Source organism: Pleurodeles waltl, chromosome 8 (genome assembly GCF_031143425.1).
Source record: "Pleurodeles waltl isolate 20211129_DDA chromosome 8, aPleWal1.hap1.20221129, whole genome shotgun sequence".
NCBI lineage: Eukaryota > Metazoa > Chordata > Amphibia > Caudata > Salamandridae > Pleurodeles > Pleurodeles waltl.
In genome coordinates, this window is record NC_090447.1 from 1,325,959,578 (window position 1) to 1,325,980,195 (window position 20,618).

Below are 20,618 nucleotides of genomic sequence, written 5' to 3' on the forward strand. Positions count from 1 at the left end.
TATGAACACTTCGGGATTCATTTTTGCTGGAAAAAATAGCTTCATGGATATACCCTAAACTGAAAAGTTTTTTTTCTTTCCAGGGACAGGACAAAAAACCTTTAAAGTGTCCATCAAATCACTTTCACCAAAAGAATACATCAGAATCCACGTGCCTGACCCTTTAGACAGGAATGATGGCTCATTCCTAATGCGGTATCGGATGTATGGAAGTGTAAACGAAGGAATGGTGATTGAAGTACTTTATGGTGATCAACACGTGGCCCAGTCTCCTTACATTTTGAGAGGTAATTCAAGTATTTTAATGACACAGCATGTTTGACACAGCGAGAAAACATACTGTGTTCTGATAGTGCTACTACCGGATGTACGTGTACTTGTTTAATAAATGCTCTATTACTGTATTTTATTTTAGATATCAGTCGTTTGATTAATATGTGATTGTGGTTTACATGCTTGTTTCCTAGCTGTGCAAGGAATATTCCATATCAATGGATTGTATGTCACAATATCGACTGTTTGAAAATGTATCTACGTATATTGTCACAATAATGTTGACTCCTAGAGTATCCTCAAGACAGTGGTTAATTTGTGTCGGTGGGCCCCACTGGCACTCATTTAAGGGGGCAGGATTCTCTTGATCCCTCCCACAGATTGCAATCCTAGGCCCACTGCACATTTTTTTTCTTTTTGACAGTTCATTAGCATTGTGTAAACAGTGTGAGTCTGGTTCTGCCCGGTCTACACAACACTAATATGCTGCCTAGCATTCCAGCCTAAAAGTGTGACTTTATGAGAGAGTACTTTTTATAGGGTGGAGCTCTGCCCCAATAGCAATTAAAAACAGACTTTTAAATAGACCTTACAGGGTCCTGTTCTTAATCTTACAAGAAACTCAATGACTTCTTTCTCAACAATGTGTGCAAAAACTCTTAAAGTAATCCAAGTCAGGGATGCATTAACTCGTACACTTTTCACGTTTTACTCGTGTCCCTATTTGCTAGGAGTGTTTTAGGTTCAAATAGTTGTGTTTCTGCAGTTTTGTTTTTCATGTAACACGAGTTTTGTACAGCGTATACTGCGAACTCTGTTACCTATGAGAGTTCTCGATGGCAAAAATGAGAACTGTAGAGTTGAGGCTGAAGGCAGTCACTGTGTCATAAAGGGGTTCCTACTACGCGCTCATCCAAACGTTGGCTTCCCTGTAGGAGCGATATATTTGCTAATTACGAATCTGTGGGAAAGTGCAAGAATGAATTACAATGCTTTTGAAACCTGGAAAGTGCCAAGGCAAACATTGTCTACGTGGGAGAAGCCCCTCCAAAAACCCCGTGTGGGAACTGGCTCACTTGATGTGCCTGCTTGTTGCACTCTGTTTGGCATTCTGTATGTGGGCGATGAGTGATGGAAGTGGGCAGTGCCAGTAAGAGGAAGTGGGCTTCAACCACCTAAGAAATTTTGGGCATCAGCATTTTTTTCTAATACAAATTAAGCACTGCATCTAGGTAAGTATAGTTATTATTATAACTCCGCTGTGACTGATATTTCAGGAGTCATTATTGTGGTCTTGAAAGAGCATAGCTTGGCTGTACTTCTACATCTCTGAAGCAAAAACATGAAAGGGTGGTCACTTTCTGGTGGTCACAATTTGGTGGTCGCATTTTGTATAAAATGATGAAATGCTTTTATATAATTACTGCACTACAAAGCATATGAGTGGAGTGTACCAATGGATATAACATTTCATGTTTATCTATTTGAAACGAACACTTTGAAAGTATTATTCTGCATAATCATTTAGTATATTCTCACATGTAATGCTTAGAATTCATTTAATATGAAAGTATATTTGTGTTTTATTAATGTGGCTGGATTGAAGGCCTACCCATATACATTTCTTTTCACAGTTAACTTTCAATGCAGAGTTTGTTTTTCCTAAATGTTTTATCACTGAGATGTAGGTGTTAGGAGCTGAGACGGAGCTAACAAGAAGCTTATTGTGCATGAGAGATAAGGAAGCCTGAGAAGAGCTATGCAAGAACGAAGAGGAGTATTCTGGAAATTGGCAGTCGTAACTCTTTTGAAATTGCTGAGACCAAAGTGTATCAATATAGGAGATAGTTCTCTGAAAGTTGTAACTTCAAATTAAAATTAATTGGGGGTTCAGTCGAGAAGCTTCTGTCTTGGGAAACTGTGATTTTAAAGAAGGTTTAGTTAGTGAGAGAGGCAGATTCTTTTAACCCGTTGAGCTGAACGGACCCTTCTGAGGTATAGACCTCATATTTTCTATGTGGCTTTATGCCACCGCACCATTCAACAGAATATTTTACAGAACTTCTGTTTGCAGACCCTTTCTGAAACGCTCTTTTAGAATTAAAATAGTTTAGGGTTTAGTTTAAATAGCCAGGGGGTACTTGGTGCTGGTGCTGAAGAACCACACGCCTTTTCTGCTTTGTCTGTATTGTGGCAGTCGAAGTCTTGGTCTTGTATGTGCTGACTGTTCAATATTGTACGATGCTTTAACTCTCCACTGGTGATTCTATATATCTATAATATGGTTTTGAGACTCATCTTCGTAAAGTTGACTTTGAGTCTGTAATAAAGCCCCTATGAATCTCTGATTTGACCCTGAATGTTATTGTGTGACATTTGGGTTGCACAGAAAATGATGAAATGATTTAATAACTGGCTCCCCCTACCCCTCGCAACTGAGAATAAAAGATTCATCAGACCCCGGAAAATAGTGATAAGGCCCTAGGCGCTACATCAGTCTTTTTCAAGAGCATTATTGTGGCACAGCACCTTGCCAGTGGTTTGCAAGAAGTTCAGTAAATGGATGAAAAGAAACATTTAAATGTCCTTAAAATTCTTTGTAGGATTTTGTGCTAGAATGTTGCGGATCTAATAGAGTAGCGCCTGCTTGTGTTCTTATTACCGTACCTCTGTAGTTTGAAAGCTAGTATTGCATTATTATAAAGACATGGCACAATCGACAGTTCCACGTGGCTGGTGGCTCTTAACCAGGCCTTTAGACAGCTTACAACCGAGGACTGCCACAGAGTTGAAAGCATCTGTTAGAGAGCAGAAGTGAATATTCTTGCCTTGTAGGAGATAAAATGCTTCAGTTGATGCTTTCCGAAATATTCTAATGTGGGTCTGAGACAGCTTCATTTCAGACAGGAATAGGGAAAACACAGTAAACCAGCTGTGCAAAAGTAAATTTGTCTAGCTCTAATATGCTAACGTATACAATTACAGGTATGCCTAAATGCGTTGTGCATGTGTTGCATTCACAAATTATGTTTAACATGTTAGTCAAAAGGTCTGTCAGCTTTGCAAGTGCTGGGGAAAACTGTAGCAAAAATGATTGTTTTCTGTATAGAATCCATATAGGAAATAACTAAGTGAATGTGGCTTGTAATTTTATGACTGAGTACACATTTCAGATTTAAAATGGACCCGTAAGCATTCCAGTGCACTTGCTGTATTCGCTTTTTAGCAGACAGAATGATAGACTGGCAGTAACATGAGATAAAAGGGAAATGCTTATCTGGGTAGAGCTACTTCGTACTCTGTGTGTTTTAAAGAGCTGGTACGAAAAGATCTACAAAGGGCTTTGCTGTCAAGCCGGACGTAAAAAATTCTGTTGATTGCACAACAACCAAGAGCGCTCATAAACCTCCTATTATGCTGTTGGTGAAACTGAGGGGTTGCTGAGTGGGTTGATTTATATTTTGCTGGACGGATGATACTCTATCAGGGTGACGGAGTAAATTTAGAAATGTCCTTCAGCTCGATGAAAATTTCTAGCCTTCATATGAATCGCCATCAAGGCAGTACCTGTTGAATGTGTTGGAACTTTGTCGTGTGGCTCCGACATACATGACGGACCTGTATGGTAAAATTTCTAAGTGATTTTTTTTTTTTTTTAAATAATAAAAGCAATGCCCCCCTCACCATGGGCGACATCTCCAATGGCGAGGGGGACATTTTTAATTTTTTCACTGTTCTTTAGCACAAGGGTTCGCCTGGTGGTGACGGGCTGTAAAAAAAGGGCTATATATCTGCACATCTAAATCGGGTGGGCAGGCCTATTGCCACATCTCCGACGCACCTTACTCTGTTGGAGAAGTTTGGCCACAACTGATACGGAGTAGCCATGCCGTAGCCGAGCTATGGTTCGCCTGCACGTAAATTTAGAGAGCAGACCATTTTATTGCTGGTAAGCATACTCCGTCTCCATTGTGACACAGTATGTTTACAGCCAATATATACATTAGTCCAATATATAAATCAGGCTGATAGTGCTATGGTGTGTGTGTGTGTCTGTGGGTCGGTGCTGTATGGTGTCTGTGCTATATTGTGGGGTTGTGAAGTGATATTCTGAATGAAAATGAAGCAATCCGGGAGGCTCTTAGAGTTCATTATTAACCCTATTGTATAATTGCATCCCTTTTCTTATTCCGCTCTCTGGATTAAACTGAGGTTTCATGGCAAATAATATGAAATCTTGCAATGTGAACACTCTGTTGGGAGGTTATAAAAAATAATTTATTTCGGTACATTGACATTTTTTGGTGGGTATTTCAGCCTTAACTTGTCACATTTGCTTTGAATGAGCGAACTGAGAATGTGAAAAGAGAACACCAGTCAGTCTCTGGCTTTCATCTTCATCCCTGCTGGATTTAGTCTTTTTCAAACGCATATTAATTGCTGACTTCAAAAATGATTATTAAGATAAATGGAAAAGCAAATTTAGGTGCTCAAAGAAAAGCTAGTTCTCCAGGTCTGACGAGATCTACTCCCTCGTCAAGGGTATAGGACAAGCTGCTGTAGCACTCAAGCTGTGGCTCCTCATCTCAGTAATTGATTTGACACTTTGCGTACTCCAGTCACCACGTGTTCTGTCTTTATCTATTTCCCTTGCCCTGTGTTCTGCAGCTCCTTCATGCTGTTTCAGTTCAAATCTGCTTGATGGTCAAATCCCAGGGTGTATTCCTTGTAGGATTATCTGCCAGTTGGGCCAGAGTGCAGTGAGTCGGCTAACCAGTGGCAGCTCCTCCGCTAGGGCGGGGGAGTGTTAACCCCCCCACTAGCAGGTGCAAACCCTTTAATACAAAACAATAATAAACCATATTTACTATCGTTTTTGTATTAAAAGGGGCGGGACCACAGACTGTGACGAGCAGTGAGGGAACTGGCCTAGAGACAGCTTTAGTTTTTGTTAGAATCATGTAATAAAAATATAATAAATAATAAAACTGTGTGTATATCTCTCTTTAATCTGCTTGGCTTGGGCTCCGCCTTCCTTATCTACCATTTGTCATTCACATTTTGCTTCTGTCCATCACAGTATGGGACAGTGGAGCTGCCCAGTTCCGCCATTGGCTTTCTTGCACTAGGAGTGACTTCATTTACCCTGATCGTGTCCACACCCACCTAAAACCAGAAGTGCATTCAAGTGCCAGGATGGCAGGCCAGTAGTTTACTTGCTAATGCTGTTTCTTTCCGTTCTGTGTCCTTTTTTGGTTTTACTTGACCATGCAAACAATTCTTTAAAATATACAGAGTGGGCTCTGACATCACCCAGAGAAGTATTACTCTCTCACCTCATGCTGCTGACTATAATATCCCCCTTTCATGAAATGCTTACATTTAATGTATGAGGATGTAAGTTACATCTGAAAATAATGCTGAATAATCACACTGTTCAACGCTGTTCAACACCTACATGACCCCCCTTGCAAGCCTCGTCAGATCCCATGGCATCAGTGCCATCTCCTACACCGACGATACCGCTGTGGTTGTTTTATTTCTTATTGTTCTGTTGTTGGGATAGACCCTTTATTTCTAATCTGACAAGGGAAAAGAGCTGCAAATGTCCTAGGGTGCATGCAGGGTTGACAACATAGCTAGTGGAGAGGAAGCTTTCTTGCCCTCATTAATGATTCCAGCCCGGTCTACAGATTATCTTGTTCAACATGGTGATGACTCTGAAGAAATATCTAAACCATGGGTCTCCAACGAGTGTCTCCGGAATCTACTGATAGCTTGTCAACACCTTTGCAGTAGTTCACCAAATTGAAACTCAGCAATGTACATCATTCACAGGAATCATGCTGGTCAAAGAAGACTGCACTGCTCCTCTTAAGACCTTTAGAGAGGCCAAACCAATGGAAGGGCATCATGCTAAGAGACAAACACACACTGAGTTAGCATACATGTCCTAGAACTTGACCACTTGTGTCCATTCTGAATGTACTCAAGTCACAAAGAGATTAGACGTGTTGTAGGCCAATCTCTTCTAGTCACGCTGTGTGTGAAGAGTGGGCCAGGAAAGAATGGTACCAGCATGAGCCAGAGTGGAGGCATCTAAATGTACCTCCACTCTGGCTCACAAAAGCCAGGGAGAAAATGTATAAGTTTGGTTCATGAATAGCCTAGGTGTTGAGGAGAGCAAGGGCTGGATCCAGAGCTGAGATCCTCTTCGGATCCTCACTGAGCATGCATCTTCATGTGTGTGCCAGTGTGCACATTTATGTATGTGTCTGTGTGTATGTTTAGCAGTGTGTTTCTCTCTTGTAAACAGGGTTGCTCACCGGAAGCTATGCCTGGTGGGAAGGCCACCAAAAAAATGTTGCTTCCTATTGTACAATGTTCTTCTGTGGCACAATTGTGTTTGTTCCTGGTATAGTAGTGGCCCTGGCATAGTAATGGTCATCTTTTGATATATTTTGGGCATTTGGCACCTTGGATTTAATGGAGTCCAGCCTTGGCACAGTGGTGCCTCTGGTATAATGATGAGCATTATTGACATATTCTAGGCATCACGGACATTATGGTGAGCATCCAGAGCACTTGATGGTTAAGCCTGGAAATTTGAAGTAGATTCTGTCAGTGTGAAGCCTTTGTACATGCGAGTACTTGATGCAAATACACGTTGTAGAATGATTATTATAGCCCACCGTAGCAGGCTATACTGGCCTGAGCCAAAGGACTTTAATAGATTGTATAGCCCAGCTACCAAGGGCTATAAGGCTATTAGAACATTCTGCCACTAGAGGGCAGAATATTCAAATAAATAAAACAAAGGTCATGGAGCCTGAGGGGATTTAAATCCCCTCGGGCTCTGGGAGGCATTTGTACACAGCTGTTGCTGTGAAAAACCCACATTGGCATGTTGGTGCTTCGGACTTCTACCAGACATTAGAAGCCCGGAGTACTCCATTGTCTTCAAAGGAGCTCCCAACATTCCAGTGTTCTAATATAGCCATAGAACCCGCCGTAGCGGGCTCTACCGGCTATTAAAGGCCCGCTCCCCGCGTTAAATGCCCGAGCCGAAGGCGAGGGCATTTAACAAGGGAGAGGGACTTTAATAGCCGGTAGAGCCCGCTACGGCGGGTTCTAAGGCTATTAGAACATTCTGCCACTCAGGGCAGAATGTTCTATTTAAAAAAAAAAATGTTCACGGAGCCCGAGGGGATTAAAATCCCCTCGGGCTCCGTGAGGCTTTGTTCACAGCTGTTGCTGTGAACAAAGCGAACATTGGAATGTTGGCGCTGCGGGCTTTTACCGGCCAGTAAAAGCCCGCAGCACTCCATTGTTTTCAATGGAGCTTCCAGCATTCCAATGTTCGAATACACTTTATTGGCATTGCTATTGTTATAAGATGTCTCATTCGCAGATGTTTAAATGTACTGTATACAATTATTTTATGTTGATGGATTTGTTTTATGGATTAACATCTTTTTGACAGCAATGCATGTAATAATATTCAACTACAGAGGCCCCAGCAGCCCATTTTATATGTGGTATAGGGAACACTTGCAGTATGAAACTAATGAATTATAGTAACATTACTGGGAGAAGAAACATCGGTAGGAGGATGCTTGCAGGGCCTTTTACTATGAAAAAAGTAAACTTGCACCTGTGATGCTAGGGTTGTGGATTACAATGGTTCTTTCAGGAGATATTACCCACTGTTAGGGATGATAGTTTTAACAGTTAACATGACATGGAATTTGGAATTGGTAGGCTTCTATTACTACCTGTGATGTCATAAAAAATAACTAGTTTTTTTTTGTTTTTTTTCAGGGGCCGTTTATCACGAGTACTGTGACTGCCCAGAAGATGACCCTGAGACCTGGCGGACAACTCTTTCTTGTCCAACCGAGGAACCCCAAATTTCAAAGGACTTTGTGCCTTTTCCCAGCATAGACCTGCTGCGGATGCTGACCGAAGTCAAAAAGAGGTTTGCTGAAAATCGGGGCGCTATTGTACATTACACTGTCCTGAACAACAAAATATATCGGCGATCCTTGGGGAAGTACACAGATTTCAAAATGTTTTCCGATGAGATTTTGTTGTCATTGGCCAGAAAGGTACCAGTATTCCGTTGTTAACTGAAGGTTAATATTCACTTCTCCCATTTTATAGGTTTGTCACCAGAAACTAATCTGATATTTTTGATAAAACAATGGTATTTCCAGTTCAAAGTTCGTATGTCAGCCGAACTAACTTTGCCCATCCTTGTAGTATTGCATTTTTTCGTTCAGAAAATGTTATAATCTATTTATTAGAAACCTATTGCATTTCTAGGAAGAACCTAGTGGTACAGGGCGCATTTAAACTGTTGAATTAGTCCTGAAGTAGCCTCCCCAAGTCTGGCCAATGGCTATTTAATGGTTTCCCCCCGGTAATTCAACTGATTAGTGAAACGTGCAGGTCCGTGTGGGCTCCCAGGCAGATATTTTCGGAAAGCGGGGTGGTTGCCGAACATTGATTTTTGTAGTACTGGGGCTAGGGCAGCCACCACAGGACTGTTGATCTACTCTTGAAGCCCCTGTGATAAAGTGCAGGTCACTCTCCACATGGCAGAGCACGTCTGCTTAGACGAGACCTCTGGCGTGTTTCATTATGTTAACCTGTCATTCAGTGTTTCTTATTTACTCCCCGAGTTCTGATTTCCAGTGGTGGCTGGTGACTGAAAGCAGTGGCGGGTCACAAATACAAGACTGAATTGCACCTTGTGAGTGAGCCTCCCTACCCACGTATTTCCATTCACCTACTCACCCACTGCCTTTGGTCACCTACCCGTTTACTCATCCACAATGTCATCCACTGCCATTCACACAACTCTTATACACAGACACCCACATTTTCTCAGCCACTCGGTCAAGCCCTGCAAACACTTATTCAAACAAACACACATTGCCTCACCCATCCAGTATCCAGCAGTTTCAGTGATAAAAGCTACACGTTTATTTGAGCTGCAGATTACATGTTTAATATGACCTATCACGTCATTAGTCTGCAGAAGAAATAAAACAATAACTAGCCATGATAAATTACTGGAACCATTACTGCCTTTGAGAGACCAAATCACCTACAGAGGCAGTGAAGTGAGAGGAGAGCTGAGAGGACAGATTTTTTTCTTATTGTCTGTAAAAAAGATAGAGCTCCAACTTACTTGTGTGCAGGGTTGTCTTTGGCATATTTATGACTTGAGGTCTTCAGGTCACACTCCTGTTTCCCAGAGAGTCCTGGATGGAGTTATTTATTGTATTTATTCCATTTCTATGCCACAGACTGCTTGTAATGCAGGAAAAGTGGATTTTCTTTGCGCAATGCCACATTCTTTTAATAAAATGTGACCTCTTGTACATAGACCCTTCTGATCGCACCCCACCATTTGAGTAAATAGGAAAGGGTGGATAATAATATCGAGTGGCATGAAGTTTTCAGAATCCCGGGCTGAACAAGAAACGCTCCAGGCTGTTTACTATCAGGGCTTCTGGAGGAGGAGGAGGTAAGCCAGGGTCAGCCCTACCGGGCAGCTTTCAGCCACATACTGACGAATGTTGTGCAGAAAATGTTTTACTTTCATCATGTAATTAAATATATGCTTCAGGAGAGAGGCCAGAAAAGGCTGTGGGCGCAGCCCCTTAGCCCTTGAACACCAGCCGCCCCTTCTGATTTTGCCTGTGCCTGTACAGTAACAAAACCTCTTCACTGCGCCAAGCTCATGACTCGTGGCAGCACTATGTCAAATTAAAGGAATACATTTTCGTCCTTTTTTCATCTGTTCTCAATTTTTTTGCAATTAGGACTTTTTGGACCTATAAGTTTGTTAATTTTAGATGAGGATCCTGAATGTTATGGTCATGTTTTCAATGCTAGGAAAACCTGTGACAGTTAATAATAGTGCATGCTTGCTGTGTTTATTTTTAATTGCCAGGAAATTGCGTAATCTCTTCCTTCTTTGTGTATAGTCACTGAAATGTTCAATGTTTTGCTTTGCCATGCAACAAAAAGCTATTATTGCAGTGTGTAGCATTTTATCATTTGTGATGATGCGACAAATTAGTTTTACTTTTTATTGGCATGCAAACTCTTTTGTTTAGTAGTACTTTGCACTTAAAAACATTTATATTGCATCGCCCAGTTGATCTGATGCTGTGTTTACATCTATTTTACGAATCATGATATTCCTTATAGTAACTGGTCTTTTTTGTCATTTGCATAAACTAGGTACGCTTGCCAGATTTGGAGTTTTACATTAATGTTGGAGACTGGCCAGTTGAAAATAGGAAGGTGAATGATACCCCAAGTCCCTTGCCAGTCATTTCCTGGTGCGGCTCCACAGACTCGAGAGATATCATTCTTCCAACGTATGACATAACCCATTCAACATATGAAACGCTTCGGGGTGTCACTAACGACCTGCTCTCCATTCAAGGAAATACAGGTAAGGTATTTATTTAACTGCTCTTCTCAGATATCGAGCAATTGAGAGTTGGTAATAAACGTGGATAGAGGTCTGGCAGCTTTCTGATTATCTGGCTAATATTTTCAGGTAATAATGCCATATGTGGCAAGCAGAGCAACACTTTCAAACAAGCATTGATTTAGCCATGTGGCTGAGGAGTTGCTTATGGGGCCCAGCCACACTAAACACATCTCCTTACGTCACTGAAGGCGTGCGTCACCTCAGCCCTCCCACATGTGAAAAAAATAGTGTGCACATTTTAATGTATTTTTATCTCTTGGTTTTAATTTTTTTCCTAAGATGTTTTTGTGTACATGAATGTTAAGCACAATCCAAATGTCTGGTTCTAAAGATAGAATGGAGTATTGGCCTCAAGTTACGCTGCCGGTTCTGATGTGTTGAAATTACTCGGAAGATGTTTGGTAACTTCTGGATTCACTCGATAAAGGGATTTTTCAATTGAAGAATCCAGGTACGCTTGATGTCTGGTGCTATTAAAGTGGATTGCCTTTCACGGACCTGCCCAACCAAGATCTTTTCCACTGATCATTCCAAATTTCCAGGTGCTTTTGACTTCATTTTCTGGTATAATATTTCTGTTTCTAACAGAAAACAAATGAAAACCAGATTCTTTTGGTCTCTTACTTATTAATTCAGTTGCAAGGAACCCCTGAAAGCATGTTGGAGCCTGTCATTACCATGTCATTAAACATACTAAAATTTGGTGCCTCGCTAAGTTTATTTTAAACTAAAATTTCCACTGAAGGTGTAAAATTGTTAATGTTTTAAACTGAAAAGCGAACTATACACTAGTTTGAGGCCAAGAGAAGCAGCGCTGCCTTTATCTTCATTCAAATTGACAATAGTGTTTCAAAAGTTCTGAAAACTGGAAGGCAACGCCTGGAAGAGACCTCTCTCTCTTGTTAAATACGAGCAAATACCCTCAATTGAGTGGAATATTGGTTAGGCACCAGACTATTTCAATAGCCAATATAGGTCGCCCTGCACCAAAACACACTTTTTTTCCCACAATTGTGGAGCCTAAAATCAAATCTAGTGACCAAAGCCTAAAACTATGAAAGTATACTCTTGAGGCAACTTTTCCTGTGTTCAGATGGCCAGATGGCCGTTTTTAGAATGTACCTTTTTAGGTGCCAGAGTGGATTATGTTAATACCGTGTGTTGCGATTCAGCCATGAATCTCATCCAATGTCAACAGTTCGGACAAACTCAGCTGCCAAGTCATGACTATCAAATTTTGCATGTGGCATGTATCTAGTTACTGCTTAAAAAGTTTCACTGACTTGCAATAAAGGTGTGCATGTGTTTTGTCATTATATTATTGCTTCACGGATCTTTAGAGTGACATGCTAACTTGCATGACAGGCAAGCTGGAGTAAGTTAGTGGGCTGGAACATACTTCAGATCTTTGAATCTAAGCAACTGTATGGTGGACACAATGAGCAATATATTGCCTAATACAATGAATGTGCTGAACTGCTATTTAATTTTAGGAGGCTGCTCAAAACCAAACTCCACTCACACCTTCTCTAAGAGTTCCCCAGATAGTGAGCACACTTATTGGGGTTTTAGCGAAGTATAAGTAAGAGATCTGTGGCGGTAACTCCAACTTCAGAAGCGGGGATATTTATAGGGCAGAGCATTCACCTTATTGCAGAATAAAGCTAAATATCAATGCATGATCCTCCCCTGGGAACATACGTTAGTTAGCAAGTAACCATGTTTTAAACATTTTTCTATATCATAAGTTCTCAAGCGTAAAGTGAAAGAGTTGAACAGCTTTGCTCCATGTACAGTAAATGAGAGTAGGGTATTTGAACTTGGGGATAGCGAACAATAGTCTACAAAGTTATAGACTTATCAATGTTTGAAGATATTTCACTTTTTCTTTCATATAGATCCTCCCATCCTTCTGGAACAGGTATCAGTTTAATTCTCTTAAGCTGGGTAAAATCAACACTATCTCATTTAAGTCCAATACAAGTTTAATGGCAATAATTCAGCAAACAATACAAAGATTCCAAGTGTGCATACGCAAAGTAACAAACCAACACCTCGCTGTCTGAGCCATTGGAGTTTCTAATACTAAATTCACTTCAATTTCTGATGGATTGTCACAACTTACGTGCTGCTTTACCCTGGAGGCCGCAGAGCGTGTGGCATGGATCCTGTTCTTGAATGTTCGGCCTTGGCCCAAGTAGGGGTGAATCTTTCTGGTAGCCACGGTGCTGCAGGCAATGGGTACGCCAAGAGCAGGCAGGTGTCCCTCAGAAGTAGCGCCAGAGGGAAAAAAAAACCAGAAAGGGGAAAAAACCTCCACAAAGATATGTTCCTAAAACAGGAACAAAAAGGAAGAGATATCAACAAGAGCAAATACAGGAAAAAGTATTGTGAACTGTCGAGAACCAGCACAAGAATACGAGGAAGCAGGAGCGAAGACACCATCCAAACAGAAAGTGTTGCAGCGCAAGGAGAGAAAGAATCACAGCCCTTAAATACCAACAAACAGGAAATGACCAACAGGAAGTAAAAGGGCACCATCTTAGATAGGGAAAAGTACATAGAATAGAATGGACTAGGAAGCATAGAGAATAGGGAACAAGGAATGCTGGGAAGAGAAAGGTAACATGGGAAGGGGGAAAAACATAAAGGAAGGTACAACCAGATGTCCCAGAAAAGAAGAAAAGAAAAAAGAGAAGAAAAGAACAGGTGAGTGGGGGTCAGAAATGCCTGAAAATGCGGTGCACAGAAAAAGAGCGAGGCCCCAGGCCCAATTTGGGGCCTCGGAAAGCACACAGCAGACGGGGGGGGCGCCGCGTCTGGGAAACGTGTGTTGCTGCCCGAGCCGAATGTTCGGCTCGTGCAGCGGCGCGACATGGATATGTGATAGTATTCTAAACTCTAGGTAGCAGTTACCGAGCAGGGGCGTAGTTCTTGTTGTGGTAAGAATATGAGAGGACCTCCAAGACGTGATGTAGTGCGGTACAGTAGAAACCGGACTTCACTAAAGTTGTAGTTCTCACTTGTCCATGCAGACTTCAAAATGAAGATATGCTTACTCCAAAAGCCTGGCTAAAGTTGCAGTCTACAACGTCGAAATACAAGATGGAGGTGCCTTTAAAATGCAGGTTACTGTGCAAAGGCTGTGGTAGTATTTATTGCAGATATAAAAACAATTTCATGATTCCTTCCCTTTTCCCCAGGAGGTGAAAACTCACAACAAATCAATAGCGTTAAGTCTAATAATTTCTGCAAGAAAATCAGCATAATTCTCTCTCTTGTTCTTTACATAACCGTTAGCTTCGTCGGCTGCAGCAAGTTCATAAATATGGACAAAGCCATTACTTTTGCTGATGAGTTGAATAGTGTGTATGCTTAGTTGATTTTTTGTAATAATTATTTTTATGTATTTTGTACTTATAAACAGCGGCATAATCATATCTAAATTATTATGTCACGTTTATACAATACAGCCAGTACAATTTCAGTCATTTAACCATGCAATCTTAACAAAAAATGCCATATTTCAACAATTAGAAGCCTTTCATACAGATGTAATCTGCAGTTCCCCTGTACCCTTCCGTCCCTCCTCTGCTCTATTGGTGTATATACATAATTGAACCAAAACATATAGTTATCACAGCAAGAATTATCTATTGGTAATATTCAGCAAAAAGGTTTTTCTTTATATTGCCAATATTATACTATTAAAAATCTTCATCCCTCAATTTCCGAATATTGTAGGTATCCACTACCAGATTGTAGTACTGTTTATTTCAAAGGCACTTTTAACTCCTGTAGTTCCCTTACTCTTGATATGATCTGTTTGTGAAAGATCTGTTTGTGAAAACATTCTGACCCAACTAACTATGAAACTCCCCCCTTTGGGAGCAAGGACACTATCCAGGGTCATTCTCTTATGCAATATGACAGTTCATTGAGAGTGCATCTGGTTAGCCAATGTGAGGGTGGAGGCATTCACGACCTCTTCGAAGACCAGAGTTTTGATTGTGCTTTACAGACGGCCTGTCCAATCCCATACATAAGACAAAGAACGGAAAAGAAGCAGTCTCAGAAACCGTCCTGCAGGCGATGCTTGTGAGAATACAATTCAGCACACATACCTTCTCTAATGAGGGGCTCTGAGTGAAGAACCAGCACGTTGAAATATACACAGTCTAGCAGTATTTTTCCAGGAAGTTGCAAGTAAGTGTTGCCTCAGTAGACAATAGCAGTCCCAAGCCAGGATGGAGGTGACTTTCTCGTTGTGACTTGCATCATGAATGATGTTGAGCGGGACCAGATGCCACATAGAGTGCCAGATGATCAATTTAAAGACGACAAGGAAAGGCCAGACCCACAGAGGGATCCAGTACAGGGTGAGCATTCCATCACCTTTAACGAAGTTGGTAACGATGAGAATTGGTGGGCAGATTGTTCCACTGGTGCAGCTGAGCAAGACGAAGGGCTGACTCCTTACAAGAGCAAGAGAGGCAAGGTGGCCTCCGATGTCTGGTCCAGATACAGGAGGAGGTGCAGATGCAGGAGCTGCTCCACCAGGGGCTACAGATCTGGAGGTAGGCACAGGTCCAGAGATGAGCACTAGTGGGCTCATGTCTGGTGGGGTGTAGCACACTTGCATTGGGTGCAATGGATCCATGTTGACAATTCACAACACTGTACAGCTGTGTTGATGAAGAACAGGACTTGATATAGCCCTTTCCACCTAGGCTGCATGGCATACTTCCTTTGGTGCACTTTATGGCAGACTTCAAGTGTGCAATCAGGCAAAGCTCCTTGAACCAGAGAACAGAAACTGCAGAAACAGCAAACATGTTTTTGGCAGTACTACATAATTACATCCATCTTAGTAGGATGAAAAGGTGAATTCGAAGGCAACACTATAGGGATCCCATGACTACCATGTAGGAGCTCAGGTTAATAATTTGAGTTGGAATGGCCCAAGTGATCACTAAGCTAAGGCAAAAGTATCTGGAGAGATTTTAGCTATTTTAATTTTAAGCATGCTTTTATTGTGCTAAACTTTCCCTGCTAACTCAGGGTGCTAGGCACAGTGGAAATGTTACTTGATCCCTAAAGCTTTGCAGATTTCCTGAACTGCTGAAATGAAGTGTGTTCCCTGATCACTAGAAAGGTCATGTGGAATATCAAATAGAGGAATAAATTCCTGAGGCAGCCTTTCATGCACTGTTATAGCATCTGCTTTTGCATATGAATGTGCCTCCACCCATCCAGAAAAAATAAAATCAAGCACATAGTAGTACAAAGCACATTTTGGCATTTGTATAAAAGACATCTTTATTTGGACAAAAGGGCCCCAAGAAGGTGGATGAGTGGTCTGTTTCCTTTCCAGTTATGTGAGACTGGCAAATGGCAAAGAAATGCAATAGAAGGAAAGAAGGGCACATACTAGTAGATTGCTGTAAAACAAATCAAACCATCTCTTCCATCATAGACGGCTCCAAGATACAACTGGGCCTGAGCGGAACCCACTGTGTTTTACTCCGCGGAATTCTGCAGTTACATAAAAACTCCGCAAGATTCCGCACAGTTCTGCAAGCGGGCAGAATCGAGCATGTCTCGCTGCTTGCACTGATGTTTAGCGCCTGGAGCTTGCTCTGCTCTTTAAAATCAGTGTGAAAGGCACCACGCATCGTGCCAGAGGGTGCTGCATCTTTCTTCCGCTTAAGTAGATTTTCTATTCAGGTGGCAGCTTTCTCAACGTGAACGGTTGCATCTTGCCATGACCACTCACATTGAGAAATCGTGCAGAGCGGCGTTCTAGCGCCACAAAATCATGCTATGGGATGCAAATTATGGCTCGTGCTCGCCAACGTTAAGTTGGCGAACCATGAATGAGAAAAAACTCCACCACTCAGAGAACTAAGCGTTCCAAGTGAAGTACGCAGTGGGCAAAACTGTGAACCCTGCCAGTGGAGCTAATTTTTTCACCTGCCCCTAGCTACAACCATGCAAGGTTGGGGAGCAGAAATGTTGTTGCTACCACATACCTGGAGCTGTCCTTCCACACATGCTCTGAGTCTCTTGCACAGTTTTCTTTTGCCCAGTATTGTCTTTTGATTTCTGAGGTTTGCTCATGCAACAGAGAAAAATCATTTAAAGAGGGCACAGGAAACACATCGCTGATGCTTAATATACAAAGCGTTTTCCTATTGTCTTTAGGCCAGGAACTGTATGGCATGAGCTTGTGCATATGTATCACTTGTGTTGTTTTAGAAGGCCGTGTTTGCTATCCTTTGTTTTGTTGTGGTTTTAAGGTCTTTTACACAGCCCATTACTGCTTGCACAATGCAGAATAGCAGTTATGTATCTGTAAATCATCTAATTTTGGCTGGGAGGTCTTTAACATATCTCAGTAAGACTATTAATGGGTTTCGGGTTATGGGATTTACAGCCCTATTGGATAGTATAATAAATATGTCTTGCCAGTATGATGGAATATGAGAACAGTTCAAAAAGTAGTTTAAAAGATCCGCTGTGTGATGATGGAAGCCTGCACAATCTGGTTCCACCTCCAATCTGGACCCAGTGCGTTTTGCTGGTGTATAAAAAATGGGTGCCAGCATTAATAATGTAACAGGCGATGTCCGCTTTTCAGGAAGATTTTTCAGTTTGTGAACAATAGACTTGCCACTGGCCATGTGCAAGTTCAGAGTGAGATATTTCTCCTATTTACACCTTGCTGTCCCCGAACCTAGAGGCCTGACCATGAATGGGGTAAATATGAAACTAATATTGTGGTTCATAAAAGAGCAAGGGCATTTAGCACTGAAGGGTCATAAGGTAACCAGAGTAGCAGGTTTGTAAAGTATGTCTCAAGCTAAAATATAGTAAAGTATCCAAACGAGAGAGACTACTGCATCTGGCTCCACAAATTGAACTTTGCCTTGGGGAAGAGTTTTCATTTTTGTAAGGTCCAACTTCTCAAGTTTGGAGTGGGCTTTAGGTTCAAATAATACTGGGGAGTAGAGTTGTCTAGTATTGTTCATCTCAGGTGAATATCCTAGAGGATTTCCAGTGTATTCGTTTCCACAATGCCCACATCGTGCCTCCACCCTTGTATTTAATTGGTTTGTCACTTTGTCATCTGATTCTCCACTACTGTATTCAAGGGTCATGTGTCGCCATTTCCTTTTCTACAACAGTATGCAGTATGTCTTGCATAATTATAGCAACCTAGACTATGATAGTCAAGGAATATGAAATGTGAAGACTCCATGAAGATGTTTTTTTTGCGAAAAGCATTTATTCTTATGTCGTTTGGTTTAAAATATCTTTCACATCTTGTACAGCATCAAACCTGAGGGGTTGACAGCCAACACCTTTGATGTCACACAGGTTAGGCTTGGTCAGGGCTGTAATATGTTGTTAGGAAATGTTATACGTCATCCATAGAACCACACACAAGGTGAAGGTGGTCCTCACACAGGCGTGTGACTGCGCTCCTGAAGAGTAAACCAAAGCTTACGAAGTGCAAGGGTGAGACGTGTACTTTTGATAAAAGATCATTTTAATGATTTTTATGAGACAAACCAGATAGTTTGGTAGGTAGGACAGGCATAGCATACAAATAGTTCTGGTATGTAAGAAGGTGGGGTGAATGTTAAGGATAAGATGCATGGCACCAAGAAGATTGGTATATTGTGAAGGTAACAATATTAAGCACTGTAAGGAAACTCTGGAAGATAATTTTATCCTTTGTATATTTCTCCAGAGCAAAGAGAGAGAATTGTCATTATGACCAAATGTTTGTTAGCAGTGAGGGGCATAAACTCATCTGCGGTTCTGCGGTAAAGCAGGCGTGCCGGAGTAGCAAGTGTAAAAGCAGCACAGCAGTCACTGCTGAATGAATAGAAAAACCCAAGTGGTTGGTAGTAGACAGGATTCTAAGAGTGAAGGGGAGAGTATGGTGAGCAGGGGCTTAGAGGAATCATTTTTAGGTATCTAGGTTTTTGGGACGGTAACTGGATGGAAAAGTAGAGGATTGGTGTGTGCCTCATACGGGGAAGAGATATGGTTGGATATGAAAAGTTATAGTGAGTAAACAAAGGAACTAGGTACCTGAAGGTGTAAGATAATTGTTAGGACTGATGGCACACAGGAAGAAATGAGGAGTGCACAATAGGAAGGTTTGTCAGTTTGTATTATGCAGGGAGGTTCCTTTTTAAGAATATGTCCTGATGAAAGTGAGAGGAATTGGAGGTTCTATCCACATCACTGCAAAAAATATATAAGGTCCTCAATGCGACCTCACAAGCTTTATCCGGTAAATTTGTGTATAGTATTCCACAAAGGCCTTTAGTATATTTACATTTGTGTAGATATTTTTGTTAATATCAATTACAACATCACTTATAGTTTGGGTGTTTAGCGCTTTGCAGAACTCCAGATACAGGGCTTGTATCAAACTCAGATCTTTCCCTCTCCTAGTTTTCATTTGGGCCTTCTGCAGCATGTGACGTTGTCCCTGCAGTGTAGTGTGTATTCATTTTTTTGTGTATATTATTTAGTTTAGTGCATGTCCATCTGTGTTTTTTTAGCAATACGTATGCCTTTAATATATCTTGAAATTTCGACCAGATTGTGCCTGTGGTGAGCACAGACTCAGCATTTGTTGCAAAGATTTTTTTAATAACCTGGGACAGTTTGGTCTTGAAGATTATATTTTACAAAGCCCCAGAAGAGAAGTGCCACACTCTATTCTGTGACCATGAACGAAACCGGGGAGTCATCAGAGAGTGTACAACAAAATACATCAACATGAGTTACGCAAGTGCTTACCTCTTTCCACAAGAGCCAGAAGTCAACCCTGGAGTATGTATCATGCACCGTGGAGTGGTCTAGATTTTAAGATGCCAAGTACCCCCTAGTCCATGATGGCCAAAGGTCCTGATTAGCATTTTGGAAGCTGTTGTATATGGCCTAGTGCCCCGTTTTGATCTAGCTGTAATTGGGTCTAGGATAAGGTTGAAATAGCCAGACCAAATTAGATTATCGTGCACCATGGAAATATTCTCGAAAAAGGCAGAGTCGTCATATGACTGCTGTATGAGATTTGTACCCTCACTGTGTACAAATTGGGCATATTTATTTATCATGATCATGTCACATCTTTAGTAGGTACTATACAAAGAGTAATGTTTGTGTGAACTCCACCCTCGAGTAAATCTATCTTCCAACCCTAGGTCCAAGTATTTGCAATGCAAGTTGTATTTTGTGTCTGTTCAGTTACTCCATAACTCATTTAGCTTTTCTAGTTTCATTTAAACCTCTGATATTCTGGGTTGCCATGTATATTTCTCTATTTCCTTCCTACACTCTGACACAATCTACATGTCGTGGTGTGTGTGTGTATTTGTGTTTTTTTGTTCCAGTAAAAACCAAAGGTTACAGGGACGGGATAGTTAGATTCAGATTTTACACATACAAAATCATAGAAATTCAGCAGTTACAGATATTCTTATCTCAAGAAATTATAACTCTGGCCTAAGGTAACTATAAATCATACCCCCACCATGCACAGTTTTCTGATCAGTAATTTTATTGCAAATGTTGCAGTGATATTTTCAATTATGTCATAGGAGATGCCATGACGTATGTAATATGCCGTGTAATTAGTAGTGCATGACGAGGGCGCAAGTTATAGTTGCCTTAGGACACGACTTATAGTTTCTTGACATACGTATAACTTTTCTGCTGAATTTCTATGGTTTTTTTGTATGTAAAATCTGAACCGAACTATAAAGTCCCTATAATCTTTGTTTTTTAGAAGAATTTCTACGTTTTT

The 20,618-nt window shown here is 41.2% G+C and overlaps 1 protein-coding gene across 1 annotated transcript in view; it reads left to right on the forward strand.

Annotated features, from left to right (window-relative positions):
* POGLUT3 (protein O-glucosyltransferase 3) overlaps window positions 1-20,618 on the forward strand; it is a 119,288-nt gene that overhangs the window by 25,770 nt on the left and 72,900 nt on the right. Inside the window, exons 2-4 of the mRNA XM_069202317.1 lie at window positions 84-287; window positions 8,095-8,381; window positions 10,531-10,747. Of these exons, the coding sequence (XP_069058418.1) occupies window positions 84-287; window positions 8,095-8,381; window positions 10,531-10,747 (708 nt within the window). The remainder of the gene's footprint in view (window positions 1-83; window positions 288-8,094; window positions 8,382-10,530; window positions 10,748-20,618) is intronic.